This window comes from Accipiter gentilis, chromosome Z, assembly GCF_929443795.1.
Source record: "Accipiter gentilis chromosome Z, bAccGen1.1, whole genome shotgun sequence".
Classification (NCBI taxonomy): Eukaryota; Metazoa; Chordata; class Aves; order Accipitriformes; family Accipitridae; genus Astur; species Astur gentilis.
In genome coordinates, this window is record NC_064919.1 from 43,771,271 (window position 1) to 43,786,809 (window position 15,539).

Genomic DNA, 15,539 nt, shown 5'->3' on the forward strand with positions numbered 1-15,539 from the left:
ACAATATATGTATGTCTGTGTGCATATATATGAGAAGTAGAAGTATCTGGAGGAGGGCTTTCTTACAGATTTTTTTTCTTTACAGTTTCTTTTCTAGGGCATGACAAGGTTGTTGAACAAGTAAAAGCAAAAATGAGTTTTAAAAACACTTAAGTCTTTTACTTAGTTTTATATACATACATGCAGTTTTGAATAGGTTTTATTATAAGCAGTGTAGATTTTCTGATCAATCGGTACATGATCACAGCTTTTTTTCTGCAAGCTAGTATATTAAAAGTGGTCTTTTTCTCACTGGCAGAAAAAACCAGGAAGGAGATGACTTCTAAGGGCTCTACTGGAATAGAAGTTATCCTGTCAACGCTAGAGGTAAAACCTTTTAATCTGTGTGGTTAAGGGTACATAGCAAATTTTCATTTTATCATTAGGCTTTGTATTATTAAATATGTTGTTATCCTAGCTAGTCTCCAAAACTTGTGTAGGACTGTAATGTATTTAAGTATCATAACCTACATAAGAATTTCTCCCCCTATTTTTAAATATTGAAGAAATTATTTGGCAACTATCAGTTCTAATTAATATACCATACTACGAACTAGATTTTAATTGGTTTTGTGGTTAGTTCAGGCTGCCTAGTGGGATGGTTAGTTGGGTGATTACATCTTAAGTTCTGTTTAATTTAGTGGTGGCAATTTCTTTGAGCTTTAACTATCTAAATCACTGTATCAGACTTCCACATTAAGCAAAGAAATCTCTCTGGTTTTTATTGCAGAATACAAAAGATCCTCAAACTATTCTAAATATATTGAATATTCTCATTGAGGTAGTCTCCGTTGGTAAGTTTTCATTAAGGAACAATTTGTGATTTTTATTCCTGTATTCTTCTGCAGATTTTTGGGGTGTGTGTTTGTTTTCTTGGTGGTTTTTTGTTTGTTTGTTTCTGACATTTGCTAAAGCTGATTTATATGCAGAATAAAAAACATAAGGACTGAAGTCACCTTTCAAATAATCATACACAAATAATTTATGTTGCTGCAAGTCTTAATTCCAGCATGTTCTTGAATAGTGCAGTCACACATGAAGAAAATATTGCTCTTCTAAAGACTTTATTTATGATAACCGTAGCTTAGATATTTAATTGTTCTTTGGCTTCAGAAATATCAGTTAAGTTTTTATTTCTAGGTGGTGGTCGGAGAGCCAGCGTCTTAGTCACTAAAGGAGGGACACAGATCTTATTGCAGCTGCTTTTGACTGCCAGCAAAGACACTCCACCAAATGAAGAATTAATGGTGCTTCTTCATACTCTTCTTGCAAAAATTGGTCCAAAAGGTGATAATGATATACTTAAGTAATATGGCTTAATACTTTACAGTTTTATGACTGAAACTTAAGAAAAATTTTCTTACTATTATTGTACAAGCATCCACGTACTCAGAACTGGTAGAGAACAAAAGGAGGAGTAAAACAGAGGGGAGGATAGAATGGTGAAATATAGATAATGCAGAGTTGACATTATCAGTAGAAGGAATTCACAGTTCATTTATTTTTTTATAATAATTTCAAAATTAGTTTGATTGATCTTGTATTTCTTTGATGTCAGACAAGAAGATTGGCATGAAAGCAAGAATTAATGGTGCCCTCAACATATCATTGAATTTAGTGAAGCAGAATTTGCAGAACCACAGGCTAATACTGCCATGTCTTCAAGTATTAAGAGTTTACTCAACCAACTGTAAGTATTGCAGATTATTTTCTTTCCCATGTGATATTTTATCTAGATAACAATTAAAATACTGGATCTAAATGCTTGTTTAATGTTAGATGTTTAAAATAATTATTTTTATCAGACAATTTGCTTTTTAGATTGTCAAATTGCTTAAATTCTAATAAAAACTGTGAAGCATATTTGTACTTCTGTGTATCTTTGGTTTTTGTTCAGTGTGTGTGATTATATATACATAAATATATGTATAGTTGGGAGAGGTTTAACCAGTGCTATTGGCTGTGTGGAATTTTGAGTCATCTGGTTTGCATAAGTGCTGATGCTTTAAGATCTAAACCAGAAATGCTAACACTGTGCTTGCAAAAGCACTTCAAATTAAATAATTATTCTCTTTATTATACATGCTCATGTTTTTTTTTCTTTTTATTATTTTATTTAATTCCTGATTGCTAATTTAAAACTTGGTTCACACAGGACATACTTTATTTATTTAACCTTTCCCTTATTCCTTGTCTCGAAGTGCCGTACTATTGGACTGACATTCTTTCACAAGAGCCTAATTAATTGTTTGGGCAGGCAGTAGGAAGTTGATGAAAATAGTGTGGTTCTTCCTGTGTCTCTGCTGTTGGTTAGATGCTCTTAAGTTTTTCCTTTGAGCTGAAAATGGCCGTTAAACCTCTTAAAGAAGTGCGAGAATGCGAAAACATAACCACATTCCTCCAAGAGAATTGATTTGATGGTCTATAAGATCATGTTTTCAGGACATTCACATGAGCACCTATAATTTATAAAGTCCCAATAATTTAAAAATGTGGAAGCTTTATTTCTATTGAGCTGTCTGATAATGAGGTAGAATGTTTCTAAATGAAAGACTTTAATACAGATAGTTATATAGCTTAGATGAAAATTTGCTTCATCCTGAAAATGGGAAATTGAACTGAGTCTTTAATTAGGATTCTGCTTAGATCAATTGTATCTTTCTGTATTTCCCACTCCTTATTAGCAGATAAACTAGTAGTTTATTACACATAAATGGGAAGTACTACTTAAAGTTTGTATACAGTTACTACCAGCATAGAATCCTAACTTTTCTTAGATTCTAGTGGTGTAATGTTGCTGCTAATAATGATGAAATTGCAACTTCGGTTCGAGTACTAAATTCTACACTAATAACAGCATTTGTTGTGTTGAAGTCAATTCTTAGTTGCTCTCTTCCTACTTTGTTAGGAATGCATATTGCTAAACTCAGTTGGGAATTGAATTTCTGTGCCTCTTTCAGCAGTTTGTATTTTCAGTGGGCGTCGGGCTTCAGCCATATATACATCCAGTATGCATTTCTTGAATGTAGATCTTAGCATTGTTTCTTTTAATTTGCTCCCTTTCAAATAGATCATAATTTTTTTTCTTTCTGAGAACATACATGCATAATGTGTAGCTCAGGAAAGCTTATACCAACTGGCATTTCTAAATTTTACAGCAAACGCTTGGCTTTCAAATTGTGGTGGACATACCAATCTTTCCTGATGCTGAAGGATAATAGCGGGTCATAGGACTTGTTAGACTTAAGAATTTTAGAAACCCTACTGTTTTGATAAACTGTGAGACTTTTTTGAAAGAAAAGTCTTTTTATGATATATCTTAATAACAAAGAAAGCAGAAGCGTGCATTGGAAGTAGTACATAATTTTATTTGTAAATTAATAATTTTTTCCTTCTTTTCCAAGTTTTATCAGGATTGGATTATCACACTAATTATGTACAGAGTACTGTCTGCTTGTCATTGTATGTCTTAAAGCCCAAACATGTTTAACGTTTTTTGTACTTCAAAATTAACTTGCATGGATTTTAGTTTGAGTATATTGATATATTTTTTTTCTTTTGCTTTTCTTATTACACTATCTTAAAATGGATTGTTTTTAACTCTTCCAGCTGTAAATGCAGTGTCCTTGGGAAAGAATGGAGTAGTAGAACTGATGTTTAAGATCATTGGCCCTTTTAGTAAAAAGAACACTAGCCTTATGAAGTAAGTAAGGTCTCTTTAATATAGTATATGGAAAAACCTTAGATAAGTTTTGAAACTTACTTGTAAATGAAAAATTGTATTAGGGAAATCAAATGTAACTCATATTTGAAAGGAGGTGTGAAGGAGAACCACAAATCTGACAGTTTAATTTTACCCAGTAGCGTAAAACAAAATATTTGGATGTCTAGTTACAGTACTGGTAAAAGAATATAAATGTTATTTTTTGTCTCTGATATTCCTGTGTGGAAACTGTACAGGGGTTATCCCCAAATCAGGACAAACAGATCAAGACAATCCCATCTCTTTTCAATTTTTTTGAATTGGCTCCCACATCTCCTTCGTGGTTTTAGAGTCACTATCTGTTTTGTTTTGTAATAGAATTTTCTTTCTGTTTTACTTGAGAGCAATTACAGACTCTCAGAGCAAAAACATAAACCACAGTAGTAAGCACCAGCAATGTCTGTCTAGTGGGCTATTGTGTGTTTAAAAAAAAAAAAAAAATTACTGCATACCTTAAAGTGGTGACTTTAGATTCCCCACCCAGTGTATTTTTCTCTTTTTTCTTTAAGTGAATTTAGGGTAAAAATAGGTAAGTGGATCTAACTGGAGAGAGCCCTTTCTTTGTATATTACCACCTTTTTGAAGTACTTACCTGTGGAAAACTGAATTTTTCATCTGCTTGGCAAAATAGTAATCTCATGTTGTTCATCTTCTAACTTCAGTACAGTGTTATGTTATCTAAGTTTGTGGTCAGTGGAGTATCTTGTAAAAAAAATGCTCTGCCCCTTTTAAGCTCCAGCTATAATTAGACCTATGAACTTGCTATTCCATGATGTGAGTAATCATGATAGCCTTGTTTATAGTCTAAGATCAGATGCATGGAGTCTATCTTTACAAAGAGGGTAAAAATAAGTATATACGTTTTCTAGTTGTACATCTTGAGTTAACTGAGACAAGATCTTCTTGTACAGGAAAAATCTTACACTGAGGTATTGTAGTACAGATTGATGAGCATTACTCTTCAATATATTCATACATTGCCAGTTTTGAGCTACAGTTTTCTAAAATAGTGTCATTTGCTTTGTAGAAGTACTTGTTCTGCTGCTAACATAAAAACATGAGTTTGGGAAGTATCTGATTTACTGAGTATGGTTCATAAACATTACATCGTCATTTATGGTGTCTTTTTGCAAAGGCTGAAAGTTTGAATAGCCATTGTATTGCTATTTTTAAATTTCACCATCAGACTTCAGATGTAGCAGATATGCGTGATATTTTAGTAAAATCAAATATTTAAAAGCAAAGTCTGTGATACAGTGCAACCAGGAAGACATGAGGATAGATGCTAAATAAATCTGCTAGCAGTAAATATTTTATATAGCTTTACAGTGTTGTAGATTAAGCTTGATGGTTGGTTGCTGTTTTGACTTTTCTTGTTATGTTGACAGGGTTGCTTTAGACACACTTGCTGCATTGCTAAAATCAAGTAAGTGTTTGACTACAAAAATCTGTTTGTCTAGTTGAGATATATATATGTGCGTGTATATATACACAGAGTAAAACTAATATTAAGTCTGTGGCCAATGCAAAATCAAGACTAGGAAATTTAGAAGTAAGGCTACAGTTGTATCTGCAGTCTCTGGTGCTTTAGTATTTGTATGGTATATATGTATATGTTTACTAATTAGTTACTGTTTCTTCAATTATGCAGCAGAAAGGCTTCTGCACACCTGGTCTGGATCCAAGGTGGAGAAAGAGCCTTTTACAGTCATTCATCTCAGGCCTTCAGTAACAGATATCTGTAACTTAGCTCCTGTGCATCTTCTTTATACATACATCTGAAAATATCTGTTGGATGGCAAGGGAAAATATAGGGTTTCTTCAGGTACCTTCCTGACTAATTAGGTCTTGGTTCCTCATGAGAAGTCAGTCAGTGATGCTCATGAAGTGGGACCAAGGGTAACGAAACAATGGTCTGTTCCCAGATGTTGGCTGTCTTAGCCAGCAGAGGTGGATCCTGACAAATGTCATCTGTGCAGATTTTGCATCAGGATTGTAACTGACAAGGAATTAAAAATTCATTCTCTCTGAACAGTTGTATAAAGGCTACTGCATTCCTGGTAGTTTTAGTGGAGTTGGATAAGAACTGAGACGTGATTAGATTTGCAGAAAACCATTTCAGGCAAATGACAGGAAACTTCTGTACCGATTATTACAGGGTGCTGAGATTTCTCATGTTTGATCTGTGTGATACCTTGGTCTTACAGATTTGTGTATTTACTAATATTGGAATTTCTCCTTAGGATGTTTAGGGAAAAAAATATTTCTGAATGATTGTCAGTATTCTGTTCTGTAAATTGGCAGTTCAACTTTAATGTTGGGGAAAGAAATTAAATGTTGAAAAGGTGTGTCTTTAAAAAAGGAGGTCTTATGCATTTATTTTGATATGTCTTATTCAGTCCTGAGGGCTTTGGACATTGTAACTTCTTATACTTTGTACATGTAAATCTTTTCATAAGAACACTAATCTCTGGTGTGTAGAGTCCAGTTGTCATACTGATTATCCAGTATTTGGGTAGAGGTATTTTGTGTTTATCAAATCTGAGTGATAGCTGCTGCAAAACTCTATGGATTACAAGCAGTAGGAAGTTTGTTTCAAATCTTCTATCTACACAGTGTGTTTGGATAGAGATAGATATGCTTTATATAAACTTTTTTTGTTTAATTTGCTATCTGGCAGTATCTTACAATTACCTTTAAGTGTAATGCACACTGTTCTTCTGGTAAACCATGAAAATTACATGCAATGTTATTCTGATGAATGAAGTGTAGACTACTGGCCTGAGTTATTCAGTCATTTCTGTTCAGGTTGATGTAAAACTCTGCTAAGCATGGCTAAAATACTGCTTTAAATGAAACAATTCAGTTATTTGGGTAAAAAGAATACTTTTAACACTGACTTGACAATAATATTGAAGTCATTGGGCAATTTTTAATTTTCTTTCCTAACTTTTTTTATAAAGAAACAAATGCCAGGAGAGCAGTAGACAGAGGATATGTGCAGGTGCTTTTAACAATTTATGTTGATTGGCACCGTCACGATAGTCGACACAGATACATGCTGATACGTAAAGGAGTTTTACAGTGCATTAAAAGTGTTACAAACATCAAATTGGGAAGAAAAGCATTCATTGATGCCAATGGGATGAAAATTCTTTACAACACTTCACAAGTAAGTTTATCTGTGTCGGGTTTTTTTGTTGTTGTTTTTGACTCTTCAGCTTTAAAAACACATCCTGACCGCAGATTTGTCATAGTTCTTTTATGTTATTCATGGTTATTACTGGTAGGGGGGGTAAGGATTATTTTCTGCAGTGGTATGAAATAGTACAGAATTAAATTCATATTTGCTTTTATTTGGCTGTGACTATCGCTGGGAGGGGCTGTTGAACTTAATTTTAAAAAAGAGGGAGGGGGGGAAAGCTTATAATTTTGAAGTTTGGCTTTTTAGAAAAGTTGAACTTAAGTTGGTAGAGGTTCTCCTGGCCTTCAAAGGAGACATTAGCAAAATTTATTGTAAACAAAATACTTTGCTATTAGTGAATTCTAGAACTCTGTAAAACAAATGTAGCTTGACTATTAGTTTGAGAGATACATTTTTTTCCTTGTCTTCGTTATTTTCCTGTTAATAGGAGTGCCTTGCAGTAAGAACTCTTGATCCTCTTGTCAACACATCCAGCCTAATAATGAGAAAATGTTTTCCTAAAAATCGTCTTCCTTTACCAACTATTAAAAGTGCTTTCCATTTCCAACTCCCAGTAATTCCTGCCAGTGGTCCTGTGGCTCAGCTGTACAACTTGCCTCCTGATGGTATGGTGATTTTGTAATATTTTGTCTTTAAGCATGTCTTGCTTTATGTAAGGTGGAATCAATTGCAGTTATTTGTGTTCTCCGCTAAAACTTGGACACTGAGACTCTTCTCAGCTAGCAAAGGGTCTGTGGCTGTTAGTGCAATGCACCAGTTTCTAATGATAAGTTTTAACTGATGATAATCTTGTCCACACATGTGGTTATGTTTCTGAGATAAAAAATAAAACAGGAGCTAAAATGTGATGTTCATCAAACTCTGAAGTGAAGTGTGAAGCATAGGCTGTACATATTAATCTACAAACCTAAATGGGCTTTCTTTTTAACTCACTTATACACATTCTCCTATGTGAAATGGAGTGTACATCGTGTTTTACAGGAGTGTATATTGCTTGTTTTACTTCTGTTACTCTGATAAACTGCATGTAGTGAATTTAGATTAATGTGCCATTTGAAGCATTATTTTTTAAATTATTGTGGTTATTCCTTCATTTGCGTGATGAGAAAAGTAGAGCTGCTTTCTTGGACTGTTGCAGTCTCTTAGGCAATGCTTGTCTGCAAAGCATTTTTGTATGGTGCTTTGTAGGAAATAGATTCGTCCCTTTGTGAACACCTTTCATTATTTTTGGATGATTAATATTTAATGCATTTTTAGATATGGTGAAATAGTTTGATACCTGGGTAAGCAACTAATGAAGGTGCTGTCAGAAAGTTACTCTAAAATGAAGAGGCAAAGTCAGACTTCTTAATATCTTCTTATTCACAATACTCTTGAAACAAAATGGGATCATAATCTGAAAGACGGCTATCTGACTGGGGTTCATATGGGTCAGAATCAAACTGCTGGAGTTTAGAGTTTCTTTGTTTTGTCTTCAACATAGAAAATAGATTTAGAAATGTGTTTCAAAATTCACAGAAATTTAACATCTACTTCATACAGTATGTTGAAGTAGACTACTGACAGTTTTTTTTTAAAAGGTTTGTTATCTTTACAAAAAAGAAGTGAAAAACTTAGGGAAATAGGATACATAGGATTTTCTTCTCAAGGAAAAAATTCTGTATTAAAAGATGTGTAGAATAATGGGGTGGGTACAGCTCTGAGTTTATTAAAAATATAATCTTGTATAGCCAGCACTGTAAAAGTAATACATGTAATCATTCTGAATACACTAGAAAATCGGTATAATTTGTAAACCTCTGAGTGAGAATTTTACTGACAATCAGCAAATTTCCTGCATGGAAAACACTCTTTCAGAAAATGTAACAAAAAAACCCAGCATCAAACTTTGTGAGATTTCTAGAAAAAGATCAAATTTGCTACTAGTAAGCTAACCCAATTCTCATTAGTCAATTAGTTTGCTTCCCATTATTTTTCTTTGTTATGAAACGAGGAGGTCATAGATCCTTCAATGTGTACTGGGTCTCTAACTCAAGTAGAAATTAGTCATTAGTGTTCAACTAGTTCCCCATCTCTAAAAAATAACATCTTGCTGTACGTTTGAACCTGTTCATGCTAAGCAGTTGCAGTGACTACTCTCCTTGAGTATTATCCTTACTCGTTGAATCTCCAGTGATACATTTGACTTTTTTTTTTTCTTTAATTGTTAGGCCCCATTTAAGCAAGACAAAAATGGTAAAGGGGGTACTTTGTCCCACTGTTCCCTGATATGGGGACAATATTAGGTGACATGGCTAAAAGCTTCTGAGACCTTTTTTTTTTTTTTTTTTTTTTGGATGTGGTCATTATTACATAGTTTGGGAAAAGGTTTGAGTCATCTCATTTTGTGCTGACCTCAAGCCGTGCTGAGATGTTCTTGGTCCATCCACATTGTAAAGTATTTCTATGGCCATCTGCTGTCTTGCTGGGTTTTTTTGGGGGAGGTGGGTTGGTGGGGTGGTTTTTTGTTTTGTTTTGCTTTGTTTAAACCAGAGATCTTTGTTTTGACTTAAAACTGGATAGAAATGTGATAAATTGAGTCTGCATTATTGTCAAACAATTACTTTGTTTTGTAAATCTGGTAATAGTAAATAGTGTTTACTAGTTGGTTTTCACATTTTTTCAACTGGTAAGTAAAAAAGAAAAGAAACCCAGAATACAGAAATTTTGAGCATATGTATTGGATTAAATGTATGATCTGCCTTACAAAACTCTTTTATACCGTAGTGGATGATGTAGTAGATGAAAGTGATGATAACGATGATGCTGAAACAGAATCAGAAATTGAAACTGAAAATGATGATGACAGGGACCAACATTTTAAGGTTGGTATGAGACAAAATTAACATGCAAAAATCAGGCATAACAGGTTTTTATTTTTTTACAGTTGTTTATTTTTTTTTAAGTTGCTTGAATCATGTATACAGCCAAATGTTTTAAGTGTTAAAAGGACTTTGAGGAGGTTTTCAGGGCAGTTTCTAGAATTAAAAAAGCTCCTGAAACTTAAGGAGGGTGTGTGGTGCTTGAAAATTATCAACCTTTGTTGTTCAGATTGCTTCCAGATTTTTGTCAAAACCTGTTTGCTTCACACTTGATGCATCTGGAGTACAGTGGAACCAAACTGCAAAGTCTTTTAGCGCTGTTCTGCTCCCAACTTGTATTTCTCTCAGCTCGCTCTTCCCACTTAAGCTGCTTAGTGTGTAGGAGCTGCTCTAACTTTTCCTGTCATTCTGGACTGGGATTGAATAGGTCAGTGTTTCAGTAAGGTAACTTTGAAGTTCAGCCAACTGTAGGAGTAGAGATCAGACCTCTCACTGTTGTATCACTTTAGGAAGGTCTTGTTCTGCTCTCCAGTTGCCAGCCATGACATGAAAGGACATTTGGCCAGAACTGCCTTATTCTATATTTTTATGTTACATATGTTCAGGAGTTAATCAATTGACTGTCCACAGACTGCAATGGCAAATTTTATTCAAGGCTCTCATGAGCCCCAATGAAGGGAGTATCTTCCATAGAAGCCGTTACTCCTTTGTCACTGCAGTCAGATGAAATCTCCGCATTCCAGGTTGCAATAGTTGGATTATGCACAGATCTCGTGTAAAGTGTAGTCTGATGTCTCTGCATAATGTATATGGATGAAAGCAAGAAAATTGAGATGTTTGTAATATTTCTGTTGAAATGGAGGCTTTGACATACTAATAAAACTGAGTAGCTTAAAACTTCATGGTGAAAGGTGAGGTTCAGCTAATTTTAAATAGTGCTATTCAGCTCTTAAAGCATGGCTGTGTCAGAAGTAAAACATAAATGTAATTATTTTAGAAGTTCATTAATTGTGGATGTAAGATTAATTTGTTCTGGTGCTCTTTCAGAATGATGATATTGAGACTGATATTAATAAACTGAAACCTAGACAGGAATTGGGAAGACCCATAGAAGAACTGAAAATATATGAGCAATTTTTCCCAGAACTTTCAGAAAACTTTCAGGTAAAGTGTATAATTCCCAAGGCATTACTTGTCATGAGGGGTTGACTCTGGAATACACTTTGACATTCTTTTTTGGGTGGATAGTTCCCCTAGCCAAAAAATGAGTCTGCAGGTCTAGAGCTACATATGAGAGTGCTGTATAGTGAATTACTTAGATTAAAGTAACCTATGATATTTAACTGAGAAGGGGATTGTGGGTGGATATAAAGGAAAACTGTTTTCTGATGTCTGATTATTACATACAGTGGAAAGTAAAATAGTAAGAAAGGACATGACATTTCTGACAAACATTGATTGTATTAGGTATTTCCTTAAATGCTGTGCACCTCTTTAAAGTATGGTGAAAATATCTGGGGAATTGCATTGACTTGATAATTTGTTGTTGATGAACTACTTGTTTATTGCTTTGACGCTATCTTCTTGTGAAAGCTGAAATTTCATTGCTATGTTTATGTAAGTTTAGAACTTAGTAACTGTTGTCTTTTAAATTACACTTATTTTGGATTATTGCAAAATGCACCTCAGGAACAGTGAAGGAGAATGTTTGTGTCTAATAGAAATGAAACTTTAGGAACTCTGTACTTTTTTACAATCTCTTTATTTTTTTTCCTTTTATTTTTTAAGGAATGTGACTTAGTTTCCAAGGAACCAAAGCCTTTTGTACCTGATGCAAATCTGTGTGGACCTATTGTTGTTCCTACAGCAGGAGAGGAGCACTCTGCTGAAGCAAACCAGTCAATGAAAGGAGTTGTTTTAAAGGAGAGCAATCCTTTATTGGCAGAGGAATATAACAGAAGGCCAGCCTTTCTGGAACTACCAAAGAAAGATAGTATCAAAGACAGTAGTTTACATCAGCAAAATGATCAAAGAAACCTGCTTCCATCATGCCAGTGTCTAAGCCAAGAAATTGTGAAAGGCTTGGACAGAATGAGTCTGCAGAGCAGTGCAAAAAATGACCAGTATTATTCTACAGGGTGTGTAATAAAGAAGGAAAGCAAAACTAGCCTTACCACACTTGCTTGTAGTAAACCTTGTGAACATGTTTCACCCTGTGGAAGCAGCCTCTTTGAAGGATCATCTGTCCAGCTGGGAAAACTCTGCTGCACTGGAGTGGATTCAGAAGAGGAAGATTCCAGATCTAGTTCATCAGGGGAACAAGTCATGCTTGAAGTTTCTGATGTATCACCAGTTCATGACTGTGATCTTTATATTGAAATGGTAAAAACCACAAAGTCTATTCCTGAATATTCAGAAGTGGCCTATCCAGATTATTTTGGCCATATTCCACCCCCATTTAAGGAGCCTATTCTGGAAAGGCCATATGGGGTGCAGAGGTGAGTTACCATACTCCTTTTTTTGTCATTATTTTCATTGCCTTGAGAAACAATCTTTAGGATGAGATTAACAGGCACATATACAATGTTTACTTTGGTATCTAAAACTGTTTTCGGTGAAAAGCAGTCTGAAGGTAGGTGAGTAGGCATTGATCAATGCAGAGCCATAAACAAGAACACAGTCTGATTCTGTAATTGCTAATTCTGTAATTCAGTTTCTGAATACTGTTTAATTTATAGTCTCCCTTTCTGCCTTCCCACCGTCCCCCATCTAAATCTTGTAGTTTGCAAAAAACCCCAAAACGCCACACAAAAACCCCCAACAAACAAACAAAAAACCCCTCTCGAATACTCCCTTCAGGTCTTAGCAAAGGTAGGAGAGTTAGTAGTTTAGAGATACTTCAGCTTTTCTCTTTGTGCTAACAAAGCTATCTTTCAGGAAAATGTAGTGGCAAAAATTAAAAAATTAATGCACTTAAGTGTTTGCTTTTTTTAGTGTTTGCAGTAGAAGAGAATTTAAAGGTAACAAATGCTGAGGATGCAGTTTGAGTTCAGTCCTGCAGAATGACACACAGTAACTGCTGAATGAAAAATAAAACAAACTAATAAAAATGAACACATCAGCACACCCATTTATTTCTTCACTGAGAGATATTAGAAGATGATGAAGGGTGATGAGACTCTTAAGAATAATTTGCAGAGGTGATATGAAGAGCTGGCTCATATGCATAGTAATTTACTAGAAAGACAAATGAGCATGTTAACAGAACATGTAATAGTAACTATGAGACCTTGCCACTTGCTTAATTATTAGATTGAATGCTTTCAGCTTTATACTTTAACTGGTTTCATGAGTCTTCATATTTACATTTAGATATTAAAATGATTAAGAGTCTTCAGATTGTATAATTAAAATCCTTTAGCTGTTTCACATGTGTCATAAAAAGTGATCTTTCTAGTGAAATGACCAGGTGTTGAGAAACACTAATGATGTAATGAATATACCGTTACTAGAAAGCACTGTTCAGTGTTGAAGGAAAATAATCTTCCCTACAAGCTTGTTTTTTAGATGCATTCAGCCAGTTTAGAAGGGAGATAGTCAGAAATCTTGTAAGAACTGCATTTTAAGAAAATCTTGCAAATATCCATGGATTTTTTGGTAGTACTTAATAATTCTGAATTTTACCTCAGTAAAGTTGAGTAAAGTCAGATGAAATTTTTTATTCCAATGCTTATTCTTCTTGGCTATAAAGCACTGTATTAATTCAGACTTTTAATCAACAAAGCTACCTGTGTGGTTATACATAATGCTGATTTCTAAACCGTAAAGGTAATTCTAGAGTATATTTTATTTTAACTTTAAAATGTTTTATTTTTGTTGTATTTTCTATGTTGAAAGTAACTTTTTTAGGTCTTGTGTGAAACAGGAATGAATATCAGGTAAAGTTGCTAAACTTGTATCAAAAATCCTGCATCACCTTTTTAAGATACACTCTTCTATGAATTCAGTTTTCTACAAATGACTTAGTCTTGCTACTGCAAAGTAACAAATTTCTGAGAAGCGAACCTGCTTAAAAAGGGCTTAAACTTTTTTGGAATTTATAGTTTATGGGAAGGTGGTGAAAATGAGTTTGGTAGGGGACATAGTAAAGCTTTTAACTCTTCTACCAAGCTGTGTCCAAACTCTTTTGGTGTTCAGTGGGAGTTATGTTCTCCTTAATGTAAGCAGTTAGTTGCTGCTTGTTAGCTAAGTCTTCTTTAGAAAACAAATAGTTGCCATAATCCATCCTTGTAATTTAGGAAAACGTTGTGGGGGGCTGAGCTGGGGAGTTAGGGTTTTCTTTTTACTTTTGTTAGACAAGCATGTGGGGTTTGGTGTGTTTGGTTTTTGTTTTTTTTTTTTGTTTGTTTGGTTGTTTTTTTTTTAGTCTTGAAGTATGCTGGGAGATGCACTGTTTTTGAATTTGTGCTTTGGAGGGCTTCTGCTTTTTTGTTTATATTTAGTAACTTGCAATTTTCACCAAATGTCTCACCAAATTATTATTGCTTGGAAAAATGTCATTGAGAATACCTGAAGTGTTTTATATTATTCTATCTTTTAGAGAATAAAATTATTATATAATTCAATACCTTATACATTTGGGTTTAAACTCCTACTTTTTTCCATTACTTAAATTTATTTTTTTTTTGCTGTACATTTCGGTATTTTGTAATCACTTTATTTTCTAATCATCTGACACTTAGAAGTGATCATCAGGTAAATCAAGATCCACAAAGGACTAACCTATAAACATAGAGTTCCACATTACCAGTGTTGGTTTTATGTTTTTTCCTTTAATTATCTTAAAATAGCTCTTCTTTTCTCTTGATTTTTTTTTTTTTTTTTTGTTTGTTTGGAATGTGAAGATGTCTGCTACTACTTTTCCTTTTCATGTGCATCTTGAATACCATTTCTTCTTTCCTTTTGTCTACATCAATTGTTACTATGATCTTTGAATGCCTGATATTCAGTAATGGATTTTGTCTTGGCAAAACTGCTGTGATGATAGCAAGTATTGTGACCCTTTAGAGCTGAGGCATACTGAGATCTAAGGAGTTGTGTAAGATCAAGTGCAAGATCAAAAATCTGTGGTTCTGCCCTGAACTTAACCTGATCAGATAGATTGTGGTGAGTCAGCCTCTTTACAATTTTGTCAGTACACTGGTCTTATGACTTGTTTTCTTTTCCAGTTAAATTTAATAAAAGGCACTTACCTTCTTCTCATCAGTTAACAGTATTTACTTTAATAAAATGGAGAATTTCCAGCCTGAACATACTTTACTGCTCTGTTCCTGTATTGTTCATTGTTAATCTGCCTCCTTTTCTTCTTATTGCAGGCGCTGTGCAAGCTTTTCCACACAGCTCTGCCACTATATTTCATTCTTGAACTGCAACACATTCTTACTTTTCCAGACCAGGACCTAGATAACTGCCAGTTGTGGTTTTTATGATCTGGATAAACATACACCTGACATTCTGCTGACATCACCAAATTCATTCTTACTTGTTACCTAGTTGATAAATGAACCTAGATCTCCAGAGGTGAAAAGCTAGTGCACTAACATGCTCACTGCATGACCTACTCTCTAAAATGCTTTAATTTTAGTTATGGTAGGACTCATGTAAGTTACTA

The 15,539-nt window shown here is 34.2% G+C and overlaps 2 protein-coding genes across 16 annotated transcripts in view; both read left to right on the top strand.

Moving 5' to 3' along the window:
• The window catches only part of GOLM1 (golgi membrane protein 1), a 124,585-nt gene that overhangs the window by 88,412 nt on the left and 20,634 nt on the right, over nucleotides 1-15,539 (top strand). The window lies entirely within an intron of this gene.
• AGTPBP1 (ATP/GTP binding carboxypeptidase 1) overlaps nucleotides 1-15,539 on the top strand; it is a 71,871-nt gene that overhangs the window by 19,440 nt on the left and 36,892 nt on the right. For all 15 annotated transcript variants that reach the window (XR_007505113.1, XR_007505114.1, XR_007505115.1 and 12 more), the window contains 11 exons: nucleotides 299-366; nucleotides 770-833; nucleotides 1,180-1,326; nucleotides 1,598-1,729; nucleotides 3,649-3,742; nucleotides 5,191-5,228; nucleotides 6,766-6,974; nucleotides 7,435-7,612; nucleotides 9,774-9,871; nucleotides 10,916-11,032; nucleotides 11,657-12,366. Coding sequence is in view for 12 of the 15 variants with exons in the window: in XM_049795691.1 (XP_049651648.1) it covers nucleotides 299-366; nucleotides 770-833; nucleotides 1,180-1,326; nucleotides 1,598-1,729; nucleotides 3,649-3,742; nucleotides 5,191-5,228; nucleotides 6,766-6,974; nucleotides 7,435-7,612; nucleotides 9,774-9,871; nucleotides 10,916-11,032; nucleotides 11,657-12,366 (1,855 nt within the window). In the remaining 3 variants the exon portion in view is untranslated. The remainder of the gene's footprint in view (nucleotides 1-298; nucleotides 367-769; nucleotides 834-1,179; nucleotides 1,327-1,597; nucleotides 1,730-3,648; nucleotides 3,743-5,190; nucleotides 5,229-6,765; nucleotides 6,975-7,434; nucleotides 7,613-9,773; nucleotides 9,872-10,915; nucleotides 11,033-11,656; nucleotides 12,367-15,539) is intronic.